General features: G+C 41.6%; 2 protein-coding genes across 2 annotated transcripts; one reads left to right on the top strand and one right to left on the bottom strand.

The window, feature by feature from the left end:
• Nucleotides 1-695: 695 nt before the first annotated feature.
• On the bottom strand, nucleotides 696-7,561 carry myadmb (myeloid associated differentiation marker b). Its single transcript, XM_010753937.3, has 2 exons — nucleotides 7,351-7,561; nucleotides 696-3,400 (listed from the first exon to the last, which is right to left on the bottom strand). The coding sequence occupies exon 2, from the start codon at nucleotides 3,301-3,303 to the stop codon at nucleotides 2,422-2,424; it is 882 nt and encodes a 293-aa protein (XP_010752239.1). The 5' UTR covers nucleotides 3,304-3,400; nucleotides 7,351-7,561; the 3' UTR covers nucleotides 696-2,421.
• A 4,398-nt stretch (nucleotides 7,562-11,959) lies between these two features.
• Nucleotides 11,960-18,111, top strand: pex19 (peroxisomal biogenesis factor 19). Its single transcript, XM_019265869.2, has 8 exons — nucleotides 11,960-12,092; nucleotides 14,199-14,287; nucleotides 14,858-15,020; nucleotides 15,119-15,204; nucleotides 15,285-15,458; nucleotides 15,544-15,714; nucleotides 15,895-15,939; nucleotides 16,538-18,111. The coding sequence occupies exons 1-8, from the start codon at nucleotides 12,029-12,031 to the stop codon at nucleotides 16,625-16,627; spliced, it is 882 nt and encodes a 293-aa protein (XP_019121414.2). The 5' UTR covers nucleotides 11,960-12,028; the 3' UTR covers nucleotides 16,628-18,111.
• Nucleotides 18,112-18,228: the final 117 nt, after the last annotated feature.

Genomic DNA, 18,228 nt, shown 5'->3' with positions numbered 1-18,228 from the left:
ATAGATCTGTAGCAGTCGAGCTATTTAACTAGATACGAGGAAAGTGGACTGCTGGTCATGCAAGTCTAGTCCAACATCTATCTGAGTTGTTATGTTTTTGCTTTCGCAGAGTCTCCCGTGTCTCTATAGTAGCTCAGAAGGGACAAACCAAACACTGGCTCTAAATAGCACCTTTGTGTTTTTTGCAAGTGCGTTCCAATCTGCAACTTCACCACTTTTAGATTCTCCACTAAATTCTACACACTGGACCTTCATTCAAGTCATTAGGATTCATCCTCTGGGCACCTTGAATATCTGTGCAAAATTTCAGTTAGTATAGTTGTTTCCCAAATGTTAACCCCATGGTTGCACTGAAAAAAAAAGGTCAGGGGATCACCAAAGTCGTTGGCGTTCATCCTCTGGGTACCATGAATATCTGCACAGAGTTTTAAGGCTTAGTTGACTAGGCATATTACTTTAAAACAAAAATGTTAACCTCATGGTGGCACTGGAGGGAATCACCAAAGCCAGTTGGGTTCATCCTCTGGGGAGCACGAATGTCCAATAGTTGACATATTTCAGTTTGGATCAAAGTGGTGGACAAACTGCCGTGGAACTTCTCCACTACTGTAGCTACAAAGATGAATAAAAGTTGATATTATGGCACCTTTAAAACTTCAGAACTAAAACATGAAATACAACCACACACAAACACATCTGTTTACCATATGGTTTTATTGAAACGCTGATGTGGAATACACGATAGAAACATGAACAGTGGGATATAAAAAAGTTGCAGAATATAACACTAACAACATCTAGAGAGAGAGGAGCATCTTATTATTATTTTTTTTGGGGGGGGGGGGTCTCCTTCTCTGAGTATTTATTACAGCAGTACAAAACCAATAAACCGAATCAACAGGATCAATTTAGTTTGGAGTGTTAGATGCATTTCTATTTGGAGACACCAGGAACATAGGAAATACTAATATTAAGTGCACTTTTAACATACTTTGCTTGTTTGGGTTTTTTTTTTAAATCCACAATCTTGCATATATTCTTTCCACATTTATATTCTTGATTGTAGCTTGCGGATACAGTTACACATATATATCATAACGAGAGCAAAAAAGCCAGCCTAGCATTCATCGTAAGCTATGTCGCACTACTTCAAGTCTTAAAAACACTGGAGCCGTGTAAAAGAGTCAAATGATGCCGTCTGATTAGCTGCTCTGCATACTGCTGGGAAACACAACAGAAATTGAACTTTTAACCAAATTTCTAGCATTCAAATATTTCCTCCCGTTAACTTAACCTTGGCTCCTTACAGCTAATATTCATTACTTTTATACATTTTGTCCTCTAGCTGTTAAAAAACAGAAACACTGTCTTTTTTATACCTGAAATCAAATTGAAAAACAAACTTAAGGCAGAGCATTGACAATGTACATTATACAAAAAAAAATAATCTAACAAAAAAAAAAACAATAAGCCGCCATTATCTTTTCTTCATTTGTCATCACAGACTATGTTTACATGCACACAGTATTTTGGATGTTAGAGTCTTGTTCAGAAAAGAATTTTTTAATATCTTACTCACGTCCAGTTCACATGAGATAATCTTGTGTTTGTTTACAGAGAGCGATGATCTGCCATTAAAACTGATAAAAAGATCTCTTGGGTAATATCAACATGTCCCAGCAATCACATTCAGGTCTCTCATAATCAAGATGAGTGAGTCTTTCCAGGTCACTGGGAGCAATGGTTTGACATTAACTTGCTCCAACACATGAACAGAAAGCCTCAGTAATTTATATTGAAGGAATATTGTTGTACATGTAAACATAGCTGTTGACCTCAACCTCTCCTCTCGCTCTCTCTCCTTGTACAGTCCTCGAGTTGGCAGTATACTTTGCACAAAATCAAATTTGGCAGGTTTGCAAGAGGCAAAACTGTGAGTGCGGGGGCCAAAAGAACCACAAGATTTTTGTTTGAGAAAACCCAGTTTGGGCAGCTGAACTTGTTAATTTCTTTAAAAGGCCATGTCCATGTTCACTGCCCCTGATACATTATCTACAGTACATCCTGGGTCAAGCATTACAGAAGTACTTTGGGCATTTCCTACTTCTTACTATGTTGTTCTAGCAGAACTACAGTAAAATCAAATCTTTTAATTTCCGGAGCAAATTTCAAACAACAAATGGAGTCGCACTAGATTTATTGATTTCAATAATCTATACCAGTTATGGTTTAACTCTACAGCCTGCTCCCATTATGACCCACAAGCTCCTCCGACTGATGCAAAATGCCATTAAACAAACAGAGCAGAGCATTTTCTCACAGCACTGGATTTGACATCAGTTCAACCTTTCAGCCTTTGAGAACATGCCAAATTCAATTTTATTTGGAGCATACTGCTGGACTAACACCCTTTCTCTTCACTCAAGCGCTGACAAACACCAGGCGGGTGGAGTAGATCAGGTCGGCCAGGTATAGGATGAAGTTGACACCTGTGAACACAGCGACTGTCATGGCCTTATCCCACATACACAGCCCTATCGCGTTGCTGCAGTTGGAGGGCCTGTCTTTTGTTCCGCCGTTCTTGGGGTCAAAGTTGAAGATGGGCCAGATAATGGTTGCTGACAAATAAAGGACCACAGCCAGCAGGGCGTAAGCCGACAGGAAGCGAGCAAACGGGAAGGGCAGGCAGCCGGTGCACTCGCCGATACAGAGCAGGATGATGGCCGCCGACAGGATGAAGCAGATGCAGTAGACGGCCATGCAGTACTTGTATGCCTCGTGACGGTCGTACAGCACGGGGTCGCTGATGAAGACAAAGATGATGCAGGCCACAAAGGTCTCGCAGACTTTCAGGAGGCCAGGGGCTGTGGCCATGTAGCCGGCCACCTCTCCTGGACGTGCCTTGCTGATGCTCACCTCACTCATGTAGGCGATGGTAGCCAAGCAGGAGAAGACGGTTGACACGATGCGGTAGTTCTGGACTTTATTTTGGGATGCAGAGCCCTTGAGGTAGTAGATGGGGAAGATGATAGAGGCGGACAGGCAGAGCAGGGCGGCGTAGCAGGCGAAGGTGATGGGGAAGTTCTTCCAGGAAACCGGGGCTCTGGTCTGGAGGCCGAACAGCTCAATCAGGATGACGAGAAGAGTCCCGGCAAAACTGAAGGCCCAGCAGAAGATGCACCAGTCTACGGTGCCGTGTGTGAGTTGGGCACCATGCACGGCCACGGAGAAGGCCACGCAGGCGAACACCATGGCTGCCAGCCGTGTCCATAGGAGGGGGCTGGAGTGGACGACTATAGCCATGATGCGAGATGTAGGTGTAGGTGATGAGAGAAGCTGAAGCTCTTGTGAATTTTGGGAATCACTTCCTCAGATCAGCAACTCAGAGAAGGTGGAGAAACTGTAAGAAGAAAGGATATCGAAAAGAGATTAGTAAGCAAGATTTTTAAGTGTTTTATGTCATTTTATATGACGCCTAGATGAAGTACAAGATACGACCACATGAGGGCAACAGCTTGGAAACCTGCATAAACAGGCTATGTACTCCTACACACCATTTTCTGAGACACACAATGATGTTATTGTGCTTTTATGAATGGTTGAAACAACAAGTAAGACCATGAAAACACAATTTCAAACCACAAATAATGACTCTACTGTGGTCACGTTACATTTACATCTGGTCGAATCATCTGCTGAACACTCATTCCTCTTTTTTTCTGGTAGTTTTATGCCTCGTATTAAACTCCAGACTGCTTTCTCAACAACATTCCTGCGCTGAGTGCAGACTGTTTCAGTCTGACATTCCTCCATGCCCATGTCCTCAGTGACGGGCGTGGTGGCGCGACCCTTACAGTGTGTCTGTCATCGTGCTCTAAACATGGACCTCTTCACTTGTTCCACTCCCAACGACCCTATCTACACCGCAAACAAATCCGTAATCCTAACACCGCCTCGAATGTAGTGCAGCTGGCTGCTCATTCCTGATCTTTGTTAAAGAAAATTATTAATAAATAATACCTAGAGATGTTTTATTACAAACCTAACTTTTAGTCAGGAATATTTCATGTTACAGTTGCAGTTTTCAGAGACTTTAAAGATAGCATGATGTAGGAATTACTATTGGAACCTTCACTCGTGTAGGTTTTATACTTTATCGAAGGAGAAGTTTCCCTCAATTGTCTTTTCGAGCTCTTCTTCAGGGAGTGATTTCCTACACTTCAGCAATTACTCTCAAGCAAGCCTCAGTAAGTTAAGGTTGGTCATACCAGACCAAGTAAGGCTGTAGCAGCAAAAAACATACAAAGAGTCTATTTGGTTGAGTAAATGTGTGTTTTATTACGTGTGTTTCATATCTTTAACTTTTTATTTTTAAGAGAATAAATGTGTGGGCTTATATATATATGAAAAAAAAAGATTAAAAATGTCCAAAAATCTTAAAAAATTGGCCACAAAATTTGCAAAACTTGAAAGTTACATCTTCAAATTGGCAAATTGGCATTTGAAAAGCTGAAACCAAACATTTTTGCTTGATAAATAACTTTTTCAAACCGCGTTATCCAAATAGTTTGTGATCATCTAGTCAGTTATTTGACATTTATTTGGCTTTCCTTGATAACATGTAGCGTTGTTGGTTACTCCTTTTAACTTCACCTACACCCTCAAAATTAGAATTTTTTTAAATTCCAAATTATTCTTCTAAAAGTTCCACACCCAATTTCAGTTTCGGTGACGGCTATTTCTGAAACTGATGAGTGATGTCATGTAGAAACATGAGCTCAGGTGTGAAATGGTTGCGTTTAGCTGTAACCATGGCACTAAAGGGTTTTTTCCAGTTAACACAAATGACTCAAACTGCAACCTGCAGGGCAGCTGCATTTTGCAGTGATGTAATGAGGCTGCTATCATCCCCTTCCTCCTCCACAATGGACTAATAATAATGGGAACTTTGATATTGATGCCGCCGAATGTTTTCTGTCAATAAATTCAAGGAAAGTCTGGAAACCATCTGATCTGCATTCAGGGAAACATTTCAAGCCACACACACACACACACAAAGGCAATAAAGAAGATAAGATGGACTTTTTCACAGTTCACGACCACACTGGCTGTCGTCCCTCCCTCACTCCCATCCCATCCCATCCCTCCTTGGCTGCACAACAGCTGCCATCCATGTTCCCAGTTTACACAGAGAGACAGTTATAAACAAGGAGAAAGGGCCTGTTTACATTAGTCCCATTAAACACCTATGAAACAGTGGAGGCTCTGGAGGCGAGAAGCTGAACTGGTAGCGAGGTATGAGTAGAAAGTTGAGCACAAAAGGAGACAGAAATGGAAAAAGAGACCCCTAAATCTGTGCTGGAGCAGGGATGACTCACTTGGAGTAAAAAAAAAAGTAAAGAGGGAGGAACACGGGGGAAGCCCTGCGCCTCGGCCGCAGAAGGACACATAGTTTAAACACAGTGATGGAGTGGAATAGCACAGGAGTGAGTCACCGCCAGGCCTCTCTCTTTCACCACTCCTCCAACCCGGAGCCCCCCTCTCTTCCTTTATTTCTTGTAAGATTTTCCAACTTACTGATGTGTTCCAGATGTGTTGCAGTCTGGCTGCTGCTGAACAACTGGTAACTTTGTCATATTTGCCAACTTCTTTCCTCTCCTCTCTCTCTCTCTCTCTCTCCTTTTTTTTTCTTCTTTCCTTACTCATACTCTCATTTGGCGGCTACTCCCTCCCTTTTTCCATCAGTTGTCCTCTCTCTCTCTCTTTCTCCCGCTCCCAGCTCGATACTCCCACTCCAGCTTTAAAGTCAGGGTACCAATTATGCTTCATGTAAACCACTCAAAATAAACGTATACAGAGGGTCGTAATGGAAAAATCAATGCCGCCACTCCCGCCGCCGTTACTTACTTTGCTGCTTATGGAATCAAGTCAGGAAAGAAATGGGAGAGGAAAATGGCAGAGAAATGAAACACACACACACAAAGAGTGAGAAGTGTGGAAAAATGTCTTTCCACAGCATGGAAAACACGACAGGATCACTCAAACAGGAGGGCTCGTCCCCAAAATGGAAGAAGTGCTGAAAATAAGTTGACGTAACAGGACCTAAAAAAAGGATGTGACACCGTCATGCTCCCCTGCACAGTCATTTTTCATGCAAACAATTGTGAAGTGTATCCTGCACACACACACACACATCGAGAGGTTCAGGAAACAAGTGTTTGCCTTTAGGCAGGCAGAGGTCATGTGCATTTGCTTGTTTGGTTGTCATGACACAACATCACTAACTCGATTTCACCCATAATCCACTTACAGGCGCGAACTGTGCTTAATATTAGTATATTAGTGTGCAACTGTTGTTGTGTGTGAAATGCATCCTCACATTTGACCTTTTCAGGCATTTTCAGCACAGATCGCCTCTCGTGTTCAGCTGGAGAACAATCTAAAACAACATGTTGAGCAAAATCTCTCTAACAAAACACACTTTGATTATTTTTCCAGGGGTCATCACTTTTTTTGTTCAAGGCATGCCACACCTACTCAGCAAAAAAAAAAAAGAAAAAAAAAGAAGCTTGGATACAGATCCAGCATTTAAACACAGAACAACGAGGACCTTGTCGGTCAACACAATTCAGGCATGTGCCACAAAACTATAAAAAGTAAAAGTCCCTGTAAAAACAGTGTGACAGCTGTGTGTTCCTGCAGAGGTTCATTCATTGACAGTGAAGGTGGGTGTGCCGCCTGCCGCGCCCTACTCCCACCACACACACACACACACACACACACACACACACACACACACACACACACACCACACTACCACAGTAAAACAGACACAAAACACACAAATATGTGTCCAAAAACTACAAATTTCTTCTTTTTTTAAAAAAACATAACGCAATTACTAAATGTCTATAAATCACCCACAATAAAAAAACACTATGATATAAAATGCTAGAAAAAATATATAAAAGTTGCTTTAAACTCACAAAAGAGCATCTTAGACGTTAATTTATACGTTTTCATCCCATTCTACACTCTTTTAAAAAACACAATTTCAAAATAAAAGCTCATCTTCTTTCTAAAAACTGTGAACATTATTTCAAAATAAAAGCTCATCTTCTTTCTAAAAACTGTGAACATTTCTTCAAACATGCAAAATACATGAATAAATAAATAAATAAAAACACCCTAGCTGCTGATCTGCTGACATGATCACATTGTTGCCATGAAACACGCAAGATGCAACAAGTTGCAAGCCAAAGTGTTTTTTCCAGCAACATTCACCCGCAAAAAAAATAAAATAAATAAAAAATCACCGCATAAAGTCAGCTGGATGTAAAAGTCGGTTACCTCTCTCTCTCTTTCTGGTGTTTCTTGGCTGTGGATGGTGTCTGTTCTGCAGGACATCCAGACAATCGTAGATTGGAAACTCCTTCAGCTCTCGGACTTAACTTGGTGCAGCTCAGAGGAGGAGCGGCTCCCCCGCCCAGCAAACCAAATTAGGCATCGAATGTCTGCACCGTTATTCACATCTGTATGAACTCTGCACCTCCTCCTCCTCCACCACCTCCTCCTGCAACCCGGGACTCCACTGCCGCGTGACACACCCATTGCAAATGCTGCAACTTTACCCTCCTTTAAAATGGCATTTCTCGATCAGTTTTATACATTCACATCAGGAAAAAAGAAGAATTCTGAAGCTGAGTTTATTTATTTCTTAATTTATGAATGAACTAAAGATTCAGTTGTGTTGATCTATGTTAATGGAAATAAACGTGAAAAATACTTTTTTATTTTTACATTAAGTGCGATTGGAGACATTGCGGCTGAATAAATATGTGTTATAACTAATGGCTGGTTCATGAAAATCTAAACTTATACTTAAATCTTAAAATATAAAGAGAGGTTTGTTAATAATAACTGCAAAAAAATAATAATGATAACTTTGAACTGACTGGTTCCGTTCTGGAAACCCCCCATCGAGTCATTTTAGTAAAGAAATATCGTCATCTTTGTTTGATTACATCTCCATCACCATTACTATCGACACAGTCCCCTAATATTAAATATTTGTCATTGCGATGCCCCTGTCTGAACCATCGCGCTCACAGATTACACCATATTTGTGTCCGTTGCTAGGCAGCTGTAACCCCTGACGACCACCTCATGTTTACCAGGAGACGAAATTGACGCGTTTCCTGAAAAGTCTGAGAAACAGAAAGACACAGAGAACTGCTATCACATGCACATTCCTACAAGATAAGTTCATTTCCCTTGAATTGCTCACATTTCATTCCGCTATAGAAATCTAGTGCGTGTGTTTTGCAGTGGTGGAAGAAGTTTTCTAAACTTTTACTTTAGTGATGTAATATCACAGTGTAAAGGTATTATGATACAGGTGGGAGTTTTGTCTAAAAGCACAAAAGTATTATTATTAAAAAACACTTAAAATATCAGTAAAACGTGGCCTGCTTCAGATATTTCATGTATGAAATGTTACTGAATTATAAAAATTGATGTCTTATGTGTTAGATTCATTTTAGCTGACAAAAGCTCTCTATCAGTGTTTCTTTATAATAACACTGTACATCATAATTTAGTAGTTGGTTATATTTTGTATTAATAATCTGAATGTGCAAAGAAACTAGTAACTAAAGTTTAAAGATGCTCAAGTAAAGTACGAGTATCAAAGCTAAGTGTACTCAGTGTGTGAGTAAATGTTCATTCCACCACTCAGATATTAAATTTGTTTAAAAAAGTAGAGATGAATAAAGTATAAAGTAAAGTATAAATAAAGTAATAAAAGCAGCACTAATATGACAAACAATGTTGAAAATGTTAAAATTGTAAATGTAACAATTATGTAATGTACAAATTATGCAACTATTATCAGGACAATGCACTCATCATTTCATCATGTTTGAATCATCCAGTATGTTTGGTATGAAGAAACTAACAAATGTAGAATTATTGCATCAAACATGTGCATGAGTACAGAATTTGTCACATTCCACTTCTGCAAAAGAGAAACTGAACATTATTTATTTGTATAGCACTTTTTTTATAATGGTAAAAAAGTTAAATAAAAGTATTACTGATGCTGAGTTTTACCCAGCCGTAAAGAATTGGCTAAATTAGACGCGACTGAGCAGAAATGGCAAAAAATAACAACCCTAAACTTAAAAATGAATGAGTCAGCAGCTGGATGAAGTCATTTTTAGTCATCTCCACAAACTTCTCAGTATCATGGACAATAACTCTCATCCACTACATGACCTCCTGCTCAAACAACAGAGCGGTTTCAGTCAGAGACTCTTGCAGCTCCACTGTAGAAAGGACCGTTACAGGAAACTGCTGTTTCTCTGTGTAATGACTCCCCTCTATAGAGGAGACTCCTCCTGTAACAATTCATTTCATAATTGCACGCTCTACAATTAAGTTTCACTATGCACATTTGCACAAGTTATTGCACAAGAGTCAATATGTATATTTTCTACCAACCTACCTACCTACCTATCTATGTATGTATGTATGTATGTATGTATGTATCTACCTACCTACCTACCTACCTACCTACCTACCTACCTACCTACCTACCTACCTACCTACCTACGTATGTATGTATCTACCTACCTACCTACCTACCTACCTACCTACCTACCTACCTACCTGCCTATGTATATACCTACCTGTTGTGGAGAAATTCCTGAAGTCAAAGGTCAATGGTGAGGTCAGGAAAGAAGAAAGTATTCAGGAGCCTCTGATGTCTTATGCTGTATTATTTATTGACGCTTGGCCAAGCAGAATTAGAGACACTCTCAAAGTTCATCAGAAGTGCCTGAATCAGTCTCACATTCTGCCCAACTCATCCTGGTGGATCGACATTAAACCCCAAGATAACACCACAAATACTACACGGCCAGAATTAGTCACCACAAATACTACACGGCCAGAATTAGTCAAAGAGAATGTTTTTACCCATGCAGGTGTTATTGTGAACATATTCTAGTCTGGAGACACAGATGTCTGTTTACACAGATTGGAACTATCTATTATGTCTATGAAAGCAGCAATAGGTCTCTTCGACCCTGGCCACCACAGTGTTGAGATAAACTGGCACCTACTGTTCTCAACCAAAGCCAAACAACTAATAGACCCACATGTGACTTGTGTAACCCAAGGATAGAAAATTCCCTAACACTACCTACCTACCTACCTACCTATGTATATACCTACCTGTTGTGGAGAAATTTCTGAAGTAAAAGGTCAATGGTGAGGAAGGAAGAAAGTGTTCCTCTGATGTCTTATGCTGTATTATTTATTGATGCTTGGCCAAGCAGAATTAGAGACACTCTCAAAGTTCATCAGAAGTGCCTGAGTCGGTCTCACATTCTGCCCAATTCATCCTGGTGGATCGACTGTAAACCCCAAAATAACACCACAAATACTACACGCCCAGAATTAGTCAAAGAGAATGTTTTTATTCATGGAGGTGTTATTGTCGGAATATTCTAGTCTGGAGACACAGATGTCTGTTTACGTAGATTGGAACGTCAACTGCAAACTATCTATTATGTCTAGGAAGGCAGCAACAGGTCTCTTCGACCCTGGCCACCACAGTGTTGAGATAGACTGGCACCTACTGTTCTCAACCAAAGCCAAACAACTAATAGGCCCAAACGTGACCTTGTGTAACCCAAGGATAGAAAATTCCCTAACACTACCTACCTACCTGTTGTGGAGAAATTGCTGAAATCAAAGGTCAATGGTGAGGAAGGAAGAAAGTGTTCCTCTGATGTCTTATGCTGTATTATTTATTGATACTTGGCCAAGGAGAATTAGAGACACTCTCAAAGTTCATCAGAAGTGCCTGAGTCGGTCTCACATTCTGCCCAACTCATCCTGGTGGATCGACTTTAAACCTAAAGATAACACCACAAATACTACACGCCCAGAATTAGTCAAAGAGAATGTTTTTATTCATGGAGGTGTTATTGTCAACATATTCTAGTCTGGAGACACAGATGTCTGTTTACGCAGATTGGAACGTCTACGGTAAGCTATCTATTATGTCTAAGAAGGCAGCAATAGGTCTCTTCGACCCTGGCCACCACAGTGTTGAGATAGACTGGCACCTACTGTTCCCAACCAAAGCCAAACAACTAATAGGCCCAAACGTGACCTCGTGTAACCCAAGGATAGAAAATTCCCTAACACTACCTACCTACCTGTCTATGTATATACCTGTTGTGAAGAAATTGCTGAAGTCAAAGGTCAATGGTGAGGAAGGAAGAAAGTGTTCCTCTGATGTCTTATGCTGTATTATTTATTGACGCTTGGCCAAGCAGAATTAGAGACACTCTCAAAGTTCATCAGAAGTGCCTGAGTCGGTCTCACATTCTGCCCAACTCATGCTGGTGGATCGACTTTAAACGCAAAGATACCACCACAAATACTACACGCCCAGAATTAGTCAAAGAGAATGTTTTTATTCATGGAGGTGTATTGTCAGAATATTCTAGTCTGGAGACACAGATGTCTGTTTACGTAGATTGGAACGTCAACAACAAACTATCTATTATGTCTATAGGAAGGCAGCAACAGGTCTCTTCGACCCTGGACACCACAGTGTTGAGATAAACTGGCACCTACTGTTCCCAACCAAAGCCAAACTCAAGGACCTCAATGCCAACACCCATACCTGCCTATGTATATACCTACCTGTTGTGGAGAAATTTCTGAAGTCAAAGGTCAATGGTGAGGAAGGAAGAAAGTGTTCAGGAGCCTCTGATGTCTTATGCTGTACTATCTATCTATCTATCTATCTATCTATCTATCTATCTATCTATCTATCTATCTATCTATCTATCTATATACCTGGAGTTGTTGTTCTCCACGCGGCCACACGGTGGCGCTACACCTCAGATCCAGCCTGCAGGCGTGGCGTCATAGAGTCCGCGACATTCTCCGCAGACAGACAGAGACGTCATCTGTCGGAGCCCTGCAGCAGCACAGTGAAGGTGTCAACATGGCGTCGGGATCAGCAGAGCAGTCCGGCGGACACGACGCGGAGCTGGACGAGCTGCTGGACAGTAAGACACGTTTCAGTCTGACCCGCTGCTCTCGGTGGTCAGAGGCGGAGGTTCGATCCCCGCTCTCCCCGCCTGCTGTCTCTCTGTCACGGGTTAGCCTCGGTGCGCTCTCTCGCTCGCTTTGTAGCTGGAGTTCCCGCTGACAGTCGGTGATGAGTCGGTGCTGAGTCGGTGCTGCTGGCTCAAAACAATCAACCGAAAACAACCACACGCAGCCTGTCACTGTCGGTAATGCGACGCTAACTCTGCTGCAGATGTGTCAGTCTGTGTCACATTTAATGAAAACCTGACGATCACTCATAGTCCTGTTTATTCACTCACCTTTATCACTCGTTCATGAGTTATATCTCTTTGTGTGTGTGTGTGTGTGTGTGTGTGTGTGTGTGTGTGTAGTTGCTGTAAACAAGTGTCCGTGAACGCCGCACGGCTCATCTGCACACATTAAGCTGCTCAGTTTATGAATGAATGCAGCCCTGCAACATTTCTGACCTTTATCGAGGTTATGATGTTACATTTATGTGTTGAAACTGTGTGAAAAGTTACCTATGTATGTATCTACCTACCTACCTACCTACCTACGTATCTACCTACCTACGTATCTACCTATGTATGTATGTATGTATGTATGTATGTATGTATGTACGTACCTACCTACCTACCTACCTACCTACCTACCTATGTACCTACCTACCTACCTACCTACCTACCTACCTACCTATGTATCCATGTATCTATCTACCTACCTACCTACCTACCTACCTACGTATCTATCTACCTACTTACCTATGTATGTATGTATGTATGTATGTATGTATGTATGTATCTACCTACCTACCTACCTACCTATGTATCTATGTATCTATCTACCTACCTACCTACCTACGTATGTATGTATGTATGTATGTATGTATGTATGTATGTATGTATGTATGTATGTATCTACCTACCTACCTACCTACCTACCTACCTACCTATCTATCTAGCTATGTATCTATGTATCTACCTACCTACCTACCTACTTATGCCCTGCAACATTTCTGACCTTTATCGAGGTTATGATGTTACATTTATGTGTTGAAACTGTGAAAAGTTGTTGATTCAACTTTAAAGGGCGGCAGTAGCTCAGTCAGTAGCTCAGTCAGTAGCTCAGTCAGTAGCTCAGTCAGTAGCTCAGTCAGTAGCTCAGTCAGTAGCTCAGTCTGTAGCTCAGTCTGTAGGGACTTGGCTTGGGAATTAGAGGGTGGCCGGTTCAAATCCATGGACCAAAGTATGCAAGGTGGATTGGTAGCTCCTGGGCACTGCCGAGGTGCCCTTGAGCAAGACACTGAACCGCCCAACTGCTCGCAGGGCGCTGCTCTGCATGGCTGCCCATCACTCCACCATCTCTCTCCACATTTGCATGTCTATGAGGGTTAAAGTGCATGTATAAAGGAGGTGTCGTTTAGCTCAGTTGGTAGAGCATCCGCCACCATGTACGAAGGCTCAGTCCTTGCTGCGGCGGCCCAGGATTCGAATCAGAGACCTGTGGCTCTTTCCCGCATGTCACTCTCTGTCTCTCCTTACATTCCTGTCACTCTTCAAGCTGAGTGACAGAAAGGAACTAGTTTGTCTAGTGTAGTTTGTGGTGTTGGGTATTTGCTTTGTTATATCAGTATAACACAGCAGCACAAAGTACAGCCTCTCAAAATTACATAGTTGAATGAACACTTTATTATAACACAGGGAAAAGTGTTTTTATTATTTCATGCCTTTATTTTATAAAATCTCTTCAAATGTAATCAGTTTTAATATCTGTTAACGTATTAAATCAAACTCAGAGCTGTAGTTCCGTCTTAAGTCAAAATATTAAAGCTAAGAGTCATTATTATAATTCACAGCTCTACATTGTCCATGGATTGCTCTCCAGTGACGACACATTACACAATATTATCAGGAAGGGAAAACACAAGACGTAGGCGGTTTACTGTTTTGGACACGGTGACAATGTGCTGCAACAGCTGGTCTGCGCGTTTTTAGTGGAATCAGTGGTTGTGTTGTTGAATTACTCCTTTTAAAACTCTTTAAAACTCTTTCTGCCGTGGTTCCAATGTTATCACTTTCTTTCAGGTGCGCTGGATGACTTCGACAAGGCGTCGGCTCCTCCAGCCGCTGAACCTGCAGCTGCTTCCTCCTCGGCCAGCAGTGGTGCAGAGAAGGTCAGTTTGTTGTTGTTTGTGTTTGGGGTGATGCCTCTTCGCTGTTTTATTTTGTAGCCACTATTGTTCATTTGATTTAGGTCAATATGAAGGAAACCAACAATACAAATCTATACATTTGAGTATGTATAGTATTATAGGTTTATTTTTTTGAGTCTGCCAGCAGTTGTACATCAAGCAAGATGTATACGTAGTTTGGTTAAAGAGATAAAAAACAGTGAAAGATAAAGCTTTTGTTTCTCTTTTGTAATTAATCCTTGATTTTATTTTATTTTGACATGTTTGCATGAGCTGGTTGTTGATTGTGTAACATGCAAATCCTTTTCAGACCCAACCCCAAAGGTTCACTGCCTGCCAAAAAGTACTTTCCCAGTTTCTGTGGCCAAAGAGCCAAATTCTTAACTTAACTCTTAACTCCTTGACTCGTCTAGCAGACTGTTCGCAACAGCCTCTACATTTTAAAGTTGTTATAGCAAAGAGTTTACAATCGATACAATTTAAAACAATTCACCCTCTCTCCCGAGGTGTCTAGAGACGGTACTTTAAAATGTTTTCTCTGTGCCTGTTTAGCCACCACTGCTTGAAGACTGCAAACTCTTCGAGACACTCTTCGAGGGTGACATGGCTGCCCAAGCCAAGGAGGAGTGGGAGAAGGCCATGACTGAGCTGGCCCACGAGGAGCCGGAGTTACTGCAGCACTTCCAAAAACTGTCAGAGGCTGCAGGCAAAGTTGGTAAGCGCTACAATTTTGCATTATCTGTGATTTTGACGTGTTCCTCTGCTTGCTCGCTGTTTCCTGCAGCCTAAATGTTATCTGTGTTTTCCATGTAGGCACCGACACAGAATCCCAACAAGAATTCACGTCCTGTCTTAAAGAAACTCTCCGTGGCCTGGCCAAAAATGCAGACAACCTGCAGGTCGGTAAAATCAGACTTATTCAGTTGTCGTGAAACCTTGAAGAGGTTACAGACTGTCTGTCTGTTTTGTGGCCTTACAGACCTCAGGACTAGCTGGGGACGACCTTGTCAAGGCTCTAGAAGGCCTGGGATTGGAAGAGGGCGGCGAAGCGGGCGGTGAAGACGGAAACATACTGCCCATCATGCAGTCCATCATGCAGAACCTTCTCTCTAAGGAAGTGCTTTATCCATCTCTCAAAGAGATCACTACTAAGGTTTGCATCTGTTTTTTACGAGCACTGACTGTACTCTCCAGCTCTGCTACCAAGTGTCGCTCATAAATGTCACTCACTCTCACAGTACCCAGAATGGCTGGATGCCAACAAGCCGACTCTCAGCCCGGAGGACTACCAGCGCTATGAGAACCAGGCCAAAATCATGGGAGACATCTGTAACCACTTTGAGAGGGAGGAACAGGGGGTAGGAGACAAAGAGAGCACGTTTGAGAGCATCATGGACCTGATGCAAAAGGTAGACACACTCTTGGTTGTTGAACAGTTGATGAATTGATTGGAGTCTATCTGTTTGTAGGTTTGTCACGATGTCTTTCTCTTCGGACAGCAAAGCTTATAAACTCTTATATTTTTTACTTTCATGTGCCTTAGCCTGTTCACAGTGAAACTCACAGATTCTTAACACTTTTGCTTACAGCTGCAAGACCTCGGCCAACCACCCAAAGAGCTGGCAGGTGATGCGGTAAGTTTTCAGTAAGAAACAGTGGATGTGCAGTGTATACAGATATATATACACATCTGTTTCACTCATATCTTGAAAGTGGAAGAACATATTTTGACATCTCAGGGCTGGATTTTATGTCTGTCACAATATAATGTAAAACTCTCACACTACAGGGGCTCCACAAAGTACAGTAAAATAGTTGAATTACAGCAAATCCATGCACCTTTTTTGCCTACAGACACAGAACAGTAGTATTTGATTGCGTTAGATTGTACAGGTGTATCTAAAGAAGTGTAACTGTATTTTTTGCCATTCATTACAGCCAATGAGTTTTCAAATGCTTAAAAGTGTTACTCTGTGAGGGAGGTATGGTGCATTAGATGGCTTAGACTGCAGGAAAATACATCATAGTCATTTAAAATGTATAAATGAATGACCAGATATGAAATGATATTAATTATAAATACCTGACAAACAAAGATACTTCATCATATTGGTGCAAAACTAATCTTAATCCTCATGATTGCCGAATACGCCCAGAGATGTTGATGTCCTTTCACCCAGCCGTATCATAAACATGACAGCATTCTTCCGTCTCTTCTTCCCCCCCCGCCAGCCTCCGGGCTTTAACTTCGACATGGAGTCCCTCAATCTCGGAGGAGGCGCCGCAGGTGCCGCGGCGGCAGAGCAGTGCTCCGTCATGTGACGAGGTAGCGGCGCGGTCCATCAGAAGCACTGAAGCCAGAGAGCGGTCACTCTTGTGTGCGTCAGTCGGCGACAGGCAGAGAAGTGAAAGAGTGTGAAAGCAACAGGTCAGACAGGAGTGTGACCGTCGACACTGTTCTCCTTCGAGTAGAAGGTGTGTGGATGACAAAACAACACGGAGGAGGCAGGAAAAAAACAACAGAAACCACACACACACACAAACACACTCTCTTCTGTCTGGAAATCACTGAACGCACCACTGAGAACATCTCTGCGTTAGTTCGTCAACGGTTGCCACACCTCCTTCATGGTTTATTTTTTAACAGCATTCCTTAAAAAAAAGAAAATAGCACTGCCGTTCTTCATGTTTTTACAATGCTGTTTAGCCTCATGGTCAGATCTATCAATCCACTTCACGGGTGTAAACAGTGCCTTTGCAATAAGACTTTTAAATGATTATTTTAGGTCTCATCAGAAGGTAACGACGTTGCTATGATTCAGCTAAGAACTTAAGATTATAGTTTTAAAACGGTGTGACTCTCCCAAGTTCGCGATAATTCTTTGGCACTTCATCAAACAAGCACCTCTGTTTCTGTACAGGATTTAAATTAACGAGTTAATGAATTATTAACGTGTAATGAAACTGAAAATGAAATGACTGTACATTTGTTAATAATTAAAAAGAATTAAAAAGACTAGAGATGATTTGAGCGCTGTAATCCAACCAGATAATTTAACGAATAATCCTCCCGAGTGATGCCACCCCCCACCCACCATTCCCAGGTGTCGATTTGAAGTGATTGAGATAATTCCCGGATGCCTTTGCAGTGGTTACAGTGATCATTATAGTGTAGAGTTACTGTGCAAAGTGATTCCCTCGTGATTCCCCGGTGTTTTTAACGTGCAGAGTGATGCTTTCTTTGGACGAGGGGCTTCCTGCTAGGAAAGAAAAACACTTTCACGGCAGCGATAACGTGTACATATATCCTGCACCCTCCATTAAAAGTACATTAGGTTCTTTCCAGAAAAAGGTACCAAACACATCACGCGTCTATAATTCGTCCAGATTGCACAGTTGGGTAAGCAGCCTAACGTCGGCACATTTGGGTTGATGGGTTTGTTTACACCAGTGGTCATTTCTCGCCAGTGGACTTCTGGATTTCACCGCTGTGACCGCGGAGAGAGGTCTAGAAATCAGCTCATCAATAACTGTATAATAAAGGGGTACTGTGAAAAGATTCAGTCAGCCGTGCACTGAGGAGAGAGCAGATTCACATCAAACGCTGCTGTGGAGGTCCATTTAAAAAAACAAAACAACAAAAAAAAGGCTTGTGGTTTTCATTGGATGGGTGCAATCTATTCAACTCTCAGGGCCGATGCAGACATGCCCAGAGCACTGTTTAAAACTAACATGCAACCTGTTATTTGACACTATTTTCTTTTGGTTTGTAAATATATGAAATAAAAATAACGATACAATGCAAATTTTGTTGTTGTTGTTGTTGTTTTTGTGGATTATTAATCATCATCGCTTTCACATAAGCAGTAGCAAGTGAACTAATTAAACTTACGCAGGTAGGGAGCAATTTTGACACACTTGTG

Source organism: Larimichthys crocea, chromosome II (genome assembly GCF_000972845.2).
Source record: "Larimichthys crocea isolate SSNF chromosome II, L_crocea_2.0, whole genome shotgun sequence".
Lineage (NCBI taxonomy): Eukaryota > Metazoa > Chordata > Actinopteri > Sciaenidae > Larimichthys > Larimichthys crocea.
Note: the sequence above shows the minus strand (reverse complement) of the source record. Positions and strands in the feature narration are given on the sequence as shown.

Bases quoted from the DNA above. Each gene is read 5' to 3' on its own strand.
- myadmb (XM_010753937.3), bottom strand. From the start codon at position 3,303: ATGGCTATAGTCGTCCACTCCAGCCCCCTCCTATGGACACGGCTGGCA.
- pex19 (XM_019265869.2), top strand. From the start codon at position 12,029: ATGGCGTCGGGATCAGCAGAGCAGTCCGGCGGACACGACGCGGAGCTG. The intron at 12,093-14,198 runs GTAAGACACGTT...ACTTTCTTTCAG, and splicing joins GCTGGACGAGCTGCTGGACA to GTGCGCTGGATGACTTCGAC. The intron at 15,459-15,543 runs GTTTGCATCTGT...TCACTCTCACAG, and splicing joins TCAAAGAGATCACTACTAAG to TACCCAGAATGGCTGGATGC.